We start from the raw sequence: 13,238 nt of genomic DNA, 5'->3' as shown, positions 1-13,238 counted from the left end.
ATATATAGTTTATTATTTATTTGCCACATTATTGCTGTCGGTGTGTTGGTTTTGAATTTCTAGGTCCTAGGTTTTGGTCCCTTTGCCCCCTCATGTTACTCTGTGCTCCCTCTGTTCTGTGCCTAGTCTACCCTGCCTGTGTGTTCCTTCTGTTCCAGTGTAGTCAGGTCTCTGTACAGAGTCCATGTCTCTGAGTCTGTCTCTTTGCATGTGTGTTCAGTTTCCTGTTTTATTGTGAAGGTCCGTGTCTTATGTTAGTGTGTGTTGTTTCCTTCTGCTTGTTGTTGGTTCATCTGTATTGTCTCCGCGAGTCTCCCTGTTTCCTCTGCGTTCCTTCCTGTGTTCCTCTGCATGTCATCCCGTGAGTTTTGGCTTCAGTTTCATTTGTTAGGTTTTTCCAGTTTAGGTTATTTCTTAGTTCCTTTCCTCGCCATCTCCACTTTTGTCAGTAGTTTCTTCACTCATAATTAAAAGCTCACTCATCCCATCAATGTCAGTGCCTGCATCTTGGGTCCTGATTTTCACACCCCACACGGCTTGCCCTGGCAAACCGTGAAACTGTAAATGTTAGATTGCCTAAATACCCCCCTGTCTGCTAGATGATGCAACAACACTAGCAACTGTCAGTACGATTTAATCAGCAGCCACATCCATTAACATTCGCTCCCCCCCGAATGATCTATGGTTTGCCAGGTTTTACTTTTGTGGCCTGGAAAATAGGCCCCAGAACCCTGAAAATATGTTAGTACTCATTCACAAGTTTTACCTTTACTTTTAAGAAAAGAACCCAAAAGAAGGAACATTCATAAAATTAACTTTAATTGCAGATAAGCTTTTTTTTAATTAAGCAACTTTAGCTGGAGTTTCCCCTCTTTAACCCCGCCATCAGCCCACATGACATTCACATTGTCCCAAAGATAAGCCACACCCCTTTGTTCTCTCTATAACCTTTCAGACAGATTAACTAAAGAAAAGTTCAATCATTCATTAAAATGGTTACATTTTCTCATACATATACTGTATTTCGTTGTACATTTATATGACAAGAATGAATATGTTCTTCATCATGTCTCATTCAGTTTATATGCTGTTTTACTTCAACATGATTTCTCAATAGCTCAATCACATATAAACATACTTTTTCTCTTTATGACTGTGTTATGACTGTGTCTTTGACAATCTTACACACTCACTCACAAAGAAAGAGCCAAGGATGCACTATAGTCATAACAATGCTCCCACAATCTAGGTGAAAAAGCAAGGCATCAAAATTATTTCATTACTCAAACAACATAATCTTACTCCTCATATTGATTAGATTTATTCTTGATTATACTATGATTAGAATTAAGCATGATTAACTATTAGCAAAAACACAAGTAAATAAACTCAGTTTTAACACTTTTCCGTTACAAAGGCTGAATGTTGCGTCCTTCTATTCACTTTTTGGGTAAAGATAAGCTGGGGGATTTCAATCTTTCAATCAATTTTTTTGGCTGCTCTTCTTTTTTTTTCAATTTGATTTCCCCCTTCAACTTTGGCCAGGATTTAAACTTGCTCCTCCAGGCCAACAATTTTCCCGACCAGCCTGGAAGCAAGCAAGTCACCATGACTCTCAGCAGCTTTAGCATGAGTCTCAGCAGCCGTACGAGCAACCAACCAATCAACTGGAAGGCATGAGAAATTAAGCAGTACCAAAAAATAACCTTGAGAAGCCACTGTGCAATAAAGATCAGTCCTTCTGGGGTGACTTTGCTGATGGGGAGATCAACTGTGGACAACAAACACAAGCAATGACATTTAATATAATAATCCTTTATTGTGTGTTTATTAATAGCTTTCCTATAAAGCACATCGCACTATGATTTGAATTGAATCAATTATTTATTGGGAATAATCATCTGAATGCGAGTCTGGTAGGTCCGATCAGCAGGTGGAGTGAAACACCAAGATTTTTCTTTAGTTTTACATTGAACAGAACATCTTACTATAGATCAGTTTCTACATTTAATATTACTTTTTTTGTTGTTTGCTTATGATTTGTTTTGAGACTCATTCTTACATCCTCACCCCCTGCTAACGTTCACCCGCACCAGTTTGAATATCGAGCATACAGAGGATGCAGTCATCACAGCTCTCCATCAGCTCTTACAAAACTAGACCAGAAAAAACATCCAAGTGAGAATGTTGTTTGTAGATTTGAGCCTAACCCAACAATCTGGGCTCAGTCAATTTGCTGTGCATTGGGATACTGGGTTTGAATCTTGAATCTTTTCTTTTTATAAAAAAGTAAGGCTCCAAAACAGCAAAGAAAATTCAGTACTGCAGCAACAGGCCTAAATGAATGTTAAAGGCTGTGGGGACACAGTCCTTCCTCTGCCAGTCACAATAGCAGTGCTATTTCTGAAATGTCTAAATTACCCTTTTGTGCAGAAGGAACAAGTCTTCCATCTTTACATACAGCCTATGCTTTCTTGGTGCTATCTAAGCATCTGCTCCCCAGAGCCTGGTGAGTGTAAATGGTAGGTGAAGGGCAATGCCACTTTTTGAGCATATCTAAAATTAAAACTTCATTGTAGTTTTCTAGTCACTGGCCCATCAGAAAAAAACATCCTTACCTTGAATTTCATTAGCCTTCAGGAATTGTAAGATGTACTGTAGTACTGCATTTAGATGATTAGCCACACTTTCAGCAACCACACCTATAACCTGAAGGAAATCCTGCACAGCAAATTCAAAAGTGTTAAATGTTTTGGTGTTAATAGTCTTCTTGCAAAAGTAGAGTTAATTTTACTCTACGTAGAGTCACATTCTTTTAATGTAACTCTGAGGTGTAAAATGATAGTAGTTAAAATCGAGTGTTAAAAATGAGTGTTTCTCTGTCAAATCTGGAGGTGTTACAATGGAAACATTAACTCTTGACCTCTTAACTCTGAACTCCTAGAGGGGCTATGACACCAATAGAGTAAATTCACAGACTCCGCCCCCAGCACGGCTCCAATTGAAGCTGAAGTGAAGCCGTTTCAGAACATTTTGCTCTACATATTTGAGTTGTTTGCCATGCTTGGTAAGTCATTTTTTCAAAGATTGTTTCAATTATTATTATGAGCTTTTACTTCTGTGGCTCTTTGGAGTTGAGACAAAGCTGTGTGAAAGGCATTAGCCATGTTGCTCGCTGATAGCATAATATTCTGTTTTAGCTAGCTGAAAGGTATTGTTTGCGGGCAAATACCACAGCCTTGAAAAAAAGCTTGCATGTGAATTTTCAGTCAAATGTTTGGTCAAATACACCTAAAACAATGTCTAGAATGTGAAATGTTGGTATAATGGTGCTGCTTGAAGCCTGAAAACGATCGCCCATAAAAAAACGAGCAAACAGCAGTAGCTGACGTCCTGACTGGGTTCTACGTTATAGATCGCTCCAGAGTTTTGTGCACACGGTTTAGGTAAAAATAAAAAAGGTTGAGGTTTTACATTTAGTTCAGTATTACCTGTTGCCCGTGTCCTTGTCTTTTGGGAAAATACTTTACACAAGTAATGGCTCAAAGAGGATTCCTTTTTCTTTTTACTGTGCTGCAATTGTTTACTGGATTATTTGTGCCATTAATTAGTGTCAACTAATTTTTATTCAATCTCCGCACAGGATATGCTTGTGAAGATGGAATATGGGGGAGAGCAGAAGTGCGTTGAAGTTCCACAAAGGGATGAATGAAGGACATGCATATTGTATTGAAGAAATAAGTGATGAGAATGCTGTTATTTGCATTTACCATGTCAGACCTTTTGATAAACAAAATTCTAATGAAAGTGAGAACATGTATACTGTTACATCTTTCAGAAAATGTTTTGAAATTGTGGTGCACAGTTCAGAATAAATGTTTTTCAAAAACCATTGCATCTTTTTAGTAAATGTTTATTTCCAAAAGAAATTTCTAGAAGTTCAGAACAGTAAAATTCCCGCTTTTTAGAATGAATTGGAAGATAACTCTTACGTAGTTAAACTAAAATACTCTTTGAGAGTTAATATATAAACTCTTAACACCAAGTGTTAAATTATCAACTCCAGACAGATTTGGTGTTTAACACTAAATCAGAGTTAACGTACCAACTCTCCAAAAAGAGTTAAATTAACACTCTCTGGTGTGGACCCATATAGACACTTTAATAGTGTTGAAATCAAATCCGACAGTGTTAATTTGGACATGCTGGATTTGCTGTGTGGAAGGTGGGGAAACAGGGGTTAATAGAAGTAAAAAGAAAAAAAGAAGGGGGTGGACAGATGGAGACATGGTAAGTAACAGCCTAGATTTACCTCATTTATACCTCATATTGCTTGCATTTACTCAGTGTATCAAACAGCATCTACTCATGTGAATTGTCAGTTTGATCTGATCACAGATGTGAAAAGACAACATGGTTTCTTAAAAACCATGTTGTCTTTTCACATCTTTATATAAACTGGTGATTTTGGCAAAGTATAATTTTTTTCTCTCCAGCACACATTATGTTTGCAGTGTTCCATTTACAACTGTAAATTACATCTACACATTACTCCACTTTTCACTCCCTTCAGCCAACATGGCCCTGCTCAGTGCCACTGAGTCACATGACTCCAGGTAAGCTAAACATGCCAGAGCAGGGAGTAGGAGTTAGAGCAAAGTGAGAAAACCCTACCTGAATGATGGCCCTTTGTTTGTTTAAAAAAGTATGTGGGCTTAATGTCGACATTGATAAACTTTTATTATCCTTACTTTTTTTCCCCCTCAATTTTATTATCCTTACTAATCCAAAATAAACTGGATGAATGACTCAATCAATTGAAAAACAATCCAAGGCCTTTTTGTTTCCATTCTTGGACCCAAACAGCAACATTCAGAAGCAAAAGGTAAACTAGAAGGCAGCTGTATTGCTCAGTAAAGTAACAATGCAGGTCAAAACAACAAAATTTTAAACTATAACTCTTCTTAGAAAAGCACACGAGGGACACAGTACATGTCAAAGTGCAAGTGAACACTCTGCTGAAGTTGCTTATTAGCACAAAGCACCAGAGACAAAAGACGGCCAAAATAAAACAGGAAGAAGCAACACGCTGGAACAGACACGAAGAGGGAAAGATAAACAAACACGGAGACAAATCAAAACTTGATTCTCAGAATAAAGAATTAAAAACAAAAATAATTCCAACTACAATGAGAAAAAAATAATACAGAATCATAGCCTGAAGAAAAACTATACTAAATGAATGAATGAATGAATGAATAAATAAATGAATGAATGAATATATAGAGATAGATAGATATAGATAGATAGCAGCTACCTTCTCCACCAACAGCAAGGTCTGCTCCCCTACTAGCCTGCCCAGGTAGGTCCTTCCCTGCCAGGCCAAATCAGCCACGGTTGCCCGAATCTCCCGCATCTTCTGGGGTCGACCCTCAAACTCTGTTGCTTCCAAAACTGCAAGCACGAAGAAAACCAACGCAAAAAGTCTGCTAAAATGCCCTCGTAGGCAACAGAAGAACATTGTCGATATTGGCTTTATCGCTGACAGCTAGTAAATAAAATACACCTCTTAACAAAAAAGTATGCGATGCGCCACACTGACATTAAGGCACCGTTCTGACTGTAAAGCACTTTGAGGTACAACACAGGTGTTTGGAAACCCTCCTCCTAACTGTAAAAAAAAAACTGAATGCCCGCCTCTTCTTTATCTTCATTTTCCATGACTGTAATCACCTAACGTTTATTCAACCAATTTGAGTTAAGAGAGATATCTGCCATCTGCTGGACCGAGTCTGAAACTTCCTTTTGTTTCTCTTACACACACACACACACACACACATATATATATATAGATATATATATATAGATATATATATATGCAAAAGTAAAAACTTAGATCAAACATTTGTACTGCAAACATGGCAGCTTATTTGAATCGTGTTACTTTCCTGATTGACAGAAAATGATGTGATTTCTGCTGCAATACAATTTTCCTAAGCGTACAAATAAAATATCTAATTTGTTGTTTTACCCGGGGCACACAAAGGAGGTGAAAATCTTTTTTCTTGTTTTCAATAGCGGGTTGTGCATGTAAAGTAGGACTTGCACAGGGCGGCTGTTGGAGTACCTAACCTCACAGTCATTGTCATTCATACGAGGACGGGAGCTGCAGAGGAGGCCTCCTCCCAGGAACAGCAGTCCTGCAGGGCCCCAGCCGATGTGTGTTCTTGAGAGCTGCAGTAATTTATCTGCATGAAAGGAGTCAGGCAGGAAGTGGTTTTTTAGTTGCTTGTAATAATTAAAGGAGAAGTTGACTGCGTCTTCACTTCATGGTTACGTAGAAACCCTGAAAGCACTGAAAGTAGGTTGAAATATAAAGAACAGCTTAGAGATAACCGCAGTCCAAACAGCAAATGCCACAAACGTTTGTAGCAATGGTTTGATGCTCACTTTACTTTTTCATTTCAAGCTATGCCTAGAAGAGAAGAGTAATGAAAAAGTAACAAAGAAAATAAGACGTCTTACTTTGGCTTTACTTTTATTCGATTTTTGTTTTGAGGATTTATCATTAAAGGATGATTGTGTGTCTTTAATAGACTAATAATCAGACCTGGCACTAAATTATATTCTAAACTGGAAAAGAAGTGGCCCCATAGTGGTTCCTGTATTTTCCCCCACTTGCGAGGCTTCACCTTGCAGATATTCTGTGTCATTGCTATTCTTCTTCTTATTATTATTATTACTACTTTTTAAATTTTCATTTCATTTCATTTGTACATAATGTGAATTCCTAAAAATATTGTTAGTTAAAATAACTACAAACTAACATATGATTAAAAGCCCAAAGCTAATTTTAGCAAGTTAAGTGTTTAATCAAGCCCTTCCCCATATCATTATAATGAAAGTAAAAGTTTTGGAATTGAAATCACCCACTACACCAAGGGTCTCAAACTTAAATGAGCCGTTGGCCACTGCTGGAGCTGTCGCTTTAGTGTTCAATTAGAACAAAAACAAAACAATCAAGAAAACACCAACACATAATTCCTAAAATGTGGTGTTTGTGTGTGTGTTTTTTTTAAATATAACAAGGCAAAACTGCAAACATGAACGCTGATTCTTTTCCTCCCTCCTAACTAACTGACGCCTTTCATTGAACTACCAAATAAACACACTGGTACTCTCTTTCTGGTCAGACTGCGTCAGTGCTGTTGGGGGTGGGGGTGGGGGGTGTAATACATACATATATATATATACAAGAAAATGTAATTTTACAGTGTTTATTTATCGGATAAAATAAGTTAAATGTCACCGTTATTACTGTCCGGCCGGAAACAGCGGGGGTGTCCAAATTCAGAGGCTGCATCCTCCTGAGGACCCGGCCTTTGCGCTCTAAGTGGGCCACTGGTTTTTGGTTCCATCTCCTTTGTATCACACATCAAAAGAAATAAAAATGACTGTGTGTTTGACTTTATTCAGGGTGATAAAATTTACCAGAACTGTAAAAAGTGTTGGACATTTGGACCCATTTTAAATTGAGTAGTTTTAACCAAAGATTTGAACCATTATTCTAACCCTATAAAACCTGAACCATGACATAATTGGTAGAATTTTTTAATGCTGAGTCTCTTCAACTTTGTGACAGAATTTAAAAAAAAGAAATTTCATAAATTGTATTAGTTCGATAGATGCTGAACACGAAACAAAATGACTAAGTATGTTCTAATAAAACTTGGAAATAAGAGCTAAGTGTGGTAGCGTTGTCTTTCATCTTTCATCTCATTCTTGAATAAAAAAAGTCTACAAAACTCATTAGTCTTTCAAAAAGGGAGAAGTCTATAAACACAGACTTGTTCGCTCATTTTATTTCACCTTTTGACAAAACCCCCCACCATGATAAAAAACAACAACGCATGAAATCACCTGCTTGTAAAAATGCTTGATAATTTTTGCTGCATATGCATTACAACAAACACAAAACAAATACAATCTGAAAACTATTCAGCTAGAAAATGCAAATCTGTGACATGATCATTAATATTGAACCAGTTAATTACAGAAAGACTAAAATTCATGTACTACAAACAAACCAATAAAAACACAGAATATATTTTTAAACTGATTTCGATTTAATTCGCATCTAGTCCCATAAATATAAGAAATACTCCGTAAACTGAAAACACGAATTACTTTTTACTCTGTTTATTATACTCTTGAAAAAAAAGAGTGGCTATGCTAAGATTAAAAAAGCAAACACATGATCTTACATGCTTCTAATGTTTACCTTAATTTCATATTACATATACATTGTAAGAAAGACACAAAAAACAGAAGAAAACTATTCAACAAAAAAAGAAAGACCAGTCAAAGATGAGGCCTAGACTTCTAGACTTTAATCACTGACTACACAGTCAGATTTCATGGCAGTTTCTAATGCACATCCTTTGAATTTCCTAAAGAGCCCAGAAAAAAAACTCAGTGAGAATAACCTATATAATATATATTACACAGCATGAACAACAAAGAAATGTGAACTAAATCTCTATCATGGTGTAAATTATCTTAGAAAATGTATTGTAATTTGCTGTATTTGAATCTCTTTAAGCACACAAAGAGATTCAAAACACTGAACTGTGTTCCCTCAATATATTCTGGATGCAAGTAAAAAGTAAGAAGTAAAAACTTCAGTAAAATTAAACACTTGTACTGCAAACATTGCTGCTTATTTGAATCATGTTACTTTCCTAATTGACGGAAGTATGATGTGATTTCTGCTGCAATACAGTTTTCCTAAAGCATACAAATAAAATATCTAATTTGTTGTTTTACTCAGGAGAAAAACAGGAGATGAAACTTTTCTTGTTCTCATTAGTTTTGTATTTAAATGTAGGACTTAAACAGCACGATGGTTGGAGTACCTAACCTCACAGTCAGTGTCATTCATACGAGGACGGGAGCTGCAGAGGAGGCCTCCTCCCAGGAACAGCAGTCCTGCAGAGCCCCAGCCGATGTAAAGCGATGATCCCAGCTCCCTCTTCTGAGAAGCGGACCAGAGTGGGTTGTAGAAATCCTTAATCACTTAATCACAGCGTGGGCTGTCCAAGTTACAGGGATTAGGAGCAAGACACCTGCAATGATGACGATAACCCCAGAAGCTATAGTCACATTGCTATTTTGTCTTTGATGCATTATACAGTTACTGCACCTGTACCCAACTACAGCAAACAGGATCCCAAAGAACCCTAACAGGATGGCGATGATGATGAGCGCTCGGGCAGCCTGCAAATCTTGAGATAAGGCCAACTCCGAATCATAGACCTTACACTGCTTCTGGCTCGTACTCTGGACCACACAGCTCATCCACAAGCCCTCATGGATTGCTTGAGCTGTGACGATGTTGGTACCAATGAAGGCTGTCACTCTCCACATGGGGAGCACACAAGTGATGATGCTCCCCAAAAAGCAGATGATAGCCAAGACCAAACCCAGAAGCTTACAGTCAGCCATCGTGATGAGATCTGCTGATCTCTTCAAAGAGGAAAGATGGTGTGTTCTTGAGAGCTGCAGTAATTTATCTGCATGAAAGTCAGGCAGGAAGTGGTTTTTAGGTGTTTGTAATAATTAAAGGAGAAGTTGACTGCGTCTTCACTGATGCATGCAAAGTTACATATAAAGACCAATCACTCCCCAAAAGAACATTTCATACAGAAAATCTGTATGTTAGATATTAGCAGATTTAAAAAAATCAATCAATCAATCATTTGAAAAAGATATGGAGTTATTTATTGGATGACCCACACAGACTTTTCAAGAAATCTGTGAAATGGTAAATGGACTGATTCTTCTTTTCTACTTTCCCAGAGCACTCAAAGCGCTTCAGACAACATGCCTCTTTCACTCATTCACACAAGCACTTTTTTCTGTTCTTACGTGCTTTCTAACAGTCACACACATTCAAAAGTGCAATGGATGCATCCCCTTGCGTTAGATAACTTTCTGGCATTACTCCATAACTCTCTGAGCTCTGTTCCCAACATCAATCATTTTAATTGGGTCCTTTTGACAGTTTTAAGGGCAAAAGTCAGATATCAAACATACTGCAGACAGAAAAAAATGAATCCTCCTGACAGCTTTGTCAGGTTTGCTGCCAGGGGTGGGCTACTATATCTGTTAAAGAAGGGTTTTTCACAACTTTGGCAACTGGAGACAGGCAAAAAGTGTCCCCGGTGCACTCTCAGGTGGTCAAAATTTCTTTACTTCATGGGTTAGAGATGGGTGGTTCACCACCTTCTGGCAGCGGATAGGCTCCCAGGTGCAGCTTAGTGGGACCAAGTTTATTTAACTCTTTGTTTGGACTAGTTACCACTGGCCATAATACAATCAAAGGTTACTTTTTGTTCCTAATCACTACACTTCAGACAGTATTGATCACATATGCTCATTCAACAAGTGGCACAAACTTCATTAATATACATGCGAATAATATTTGATCTAAAAGTGTGGGTCTAAACATCCAAGCGTAGGTATGTATACAGTGTATACGAGTACATATGGTGACATAGTACATATGTGAGTATATGTTCAGTGTAAACAGGTATATATGTCATGGTTGATTTCCATCCTCTACACCGAGAGTACACTGTTTATACTGTCTTTATATTGGACACTCTAAAGTTGGTATGAAGGTGGAATTCAGTGAATGGATCTCAGCATCATCACCTAAAATTCATATGAATATCTGCTGCACTTGATGTAACACAACTCTGACCCAACTCTCCGCACAGGTGATGATGCTCCCCAGAAAACCGATGATAGCCAAGACCAAACCTAGAATCCGCCTACAGCCAGCTGTCATGATGAAGCTAAGCTGATGGTTTTTCTTGAAAGCTGCAGAAAAGACTTCTGCAAGAAGTGGCTGAATCTGGGTTCCTCACTTAAGCATTACATTTTTTACTTTATACTCTGAACCACATCTCTGTATAACCAACCTGAGTGCCTTCTTGGTAATTACCATAGTGTTAAACTACAGATTATCTGTTTCAAATTATCAGTGTGACGTTGTTGGGTTGTTCAACTTCACAACTCTATAATTGTGAAGCTTTCAGACTCCCAATCACCACACCACTGCCTTTGTGTTTGTAACATCATCATTTGTTCCCTTTTCTCTTTTTGCCTCACCTCACCCTTTTCCTCGCCTTGCACTGCCACAATGTCTTTGCTTCAGTTTCACTGAAATGTGAGATTTATTGACAGCAGATTGTAATGTTAAGTTCCTGGAAAGGACATATGGCACACATGGACTGACATGTTGGTGGTTTGAATGATACCAGGTTTATCTTTATCTCGGGAAGCCCTCTTTGCAATTTGTTGCTCCGTTCCCTGTTCAGCTTGTGATCATTTTGTTTTAGCATGAGATAGCATACAACTATTACTCACTTTACTGAATTGTAGAGGGGGACATCCAAATGCTCTGTGACTTGTGTCAAAGTTATTTGATGAGTACATTAGTTTCAAATTAGTATATAAAATATGTGAACACTACTTTTCTGCATTTACAGTACAAAACAAAAAGTATAGCAAAAACAAAAATCCTAAACAGCCACATCAGCAAATGCAGACCTTGATTAATAAACAAATTTAAAAAACAAATAAATAAGCAAAAAAGAAAAATATTTTCAGAAACAGACAATCAGATAAGACCGTGCAACTAAAGATAAATATGTGTATTATAAAATATTGTGTATTGTTATGACTGTTTGTTTTTTCTTTGCTAAAGAAAGGCATAGTTAAACCTGCTCCACTGTATCTTTTTGATGCTTACACTTACACATCCAACTGCTACTACATCATTTTAATATTGAAAATGATCTATACCAAAATGTGTGTGTTTCCTTCCACCCCTATAAACAAAACATCAAAATAGTAAAAAAAAAAAAAAGGTAAACTTTCTTTGGAAACAGACAAACAGCAATAAACAAATTAGATCAGTCAGTCTTCACATGTAAATGCTGGGTTTGATTCCAATCTGTTGAAGCGTGAAACATTTAGCAGAGGAAATAAGCACTGAAAGTAGACTGAACTATATAAAGAACAACTTAGAGATAACCGCAGTCTAGTGATGGGATTTCCAGCTCTTTTTAGAGAGCCGGCTCTTTCGGCTCCGAACCGGCTCCGAACCGGCTCTTCTGGTTTTTTTGTTGCTTTAATTAATTTCTTATTAACAATAATATAAAATTATGCACAATAGGAACAATGTAAAAAAAAAGTGGTTTTATTTATATATGTTTATATATAAATATTTATGGTGGCCTCTTGAGACAAAGCACGTACAAACTCCAAAACACATTTCTAGCGTTAACTGAACTTCCAAAACAGAGCTACCCAGATCACTCAAATTACACAATTGAAAGCATGTGTGTATTGTTTGTGTATTTATACACAAGCACTGTATATATTCAAATAATTTTAAAAAGAAAATGTTCATTTACCTGTTACTACCACACACCAAATCGGGTCGTTGGTACTTCCTGGCTTGTGTAGCCACTAGGTAACAAAAGCTCAACACTGCCCCTAGCATCCTGGAGCACTTCTGTTGTGATTTGCACGTGTTTTGGAGTTTGTACATACTTTGTCTCTAGGGGCCACCGTAAATATACTTTTATTTATTCACTCCACATTAAAATAAATAAATCATATAATACAAAAACCAACTATTCACAGTTCAACTTTTAACTAATTAAATGTTCAGCTTTTTCCTTTTAAACTAATTTAAAGTGAAACAACACAAAATGCTGCAAACCACAACACCATTAAATATAAATTAAAATATGAAAACAAAAGAAGATGCACATTCTCTGTCATATGGGCTTGCATGATATGTGAATCCTTTATCATCTGCAACTGAAAATAATGGTTTTTACTATACCTTTCTAATGCGACGTTGTTGCCCTTTGCTTTTTTTCTCTCTGGCTCTGTTCCTGTGCTACTGCGGGTGTAACTACCGCCCCTCCCCCCTCTTCCCAGCGTAAAGCACAAGGCTCGCGTGCGGAGTGAAGCGGAAAAAAGTGCGAGAGAGAGAGAGAGAGAGAAAGAAAAAAAAAAACACAGCTCACGATAAGGAGCCGGCTTGCGTCGTCCACGTCAAAGATCTGGCTCTAAGAGCCATTTTGGACCGCCACATCAAACAGCAAAAGCCACAAACGTTTGTAGCAATGGTTTGATGCTCACTTAACTTTTTTTTT

The 13,238-nt window shown here is 37.4% G+C and overlaps 1 protein-coding gene across 1 annotated transcript; it reads right to left on the bottom strand.

Moving 5' to 3' along the window:
- Positions 1-1,548: 1,548 nt before the first annotated feature.
- LOC102215043 (claudin-4-like) lies at positions 1,549-9,521 on the bottom strand. The gene is made up of 5 exons (XM_005727950.1): positions 9,192-9,521; positions 8,926-9,075; positions 5,318-5,454; positions 2,619-2,721; positions 1,549-1,667 (listed from the first exon to the last, which is right to left on the bottom strand). Exons 1-5 carry the CDS (start codon positions 9,502-9,504, stop codon positions 1,549-1,551), a joined length of 822 nt encoding a protein of 273 aa, XP_005728007.1. The 5' UTR covers positions 9,505-9,521.
- Between the last annotated feature and the right edge of the window lie 3,717 nt (positions 9,522-13,238).

The sequence above is a fragment of the Pundamilia nyererei genome, unplaced genomic scaffold (genome assembly GCF_000239375.1).
Source record: "Pundamilia nyererei isolate P.nyererei 1_Seehausen unplaced genomic scaffold, PunNye1.0 scaffold00026, whole genome shotgun sequence".
Lineage (NCBI taxonomy): Eukaryota > Metazoa > Chordata > Actinopteri > Cichliformes > Cichlidae > Pundamilia > Pundamilia nyererei.
Note: the sequence above shows the minus strand (reverse complement) of the source record. Positions and strands in the feature narration are given on the sequence as shown.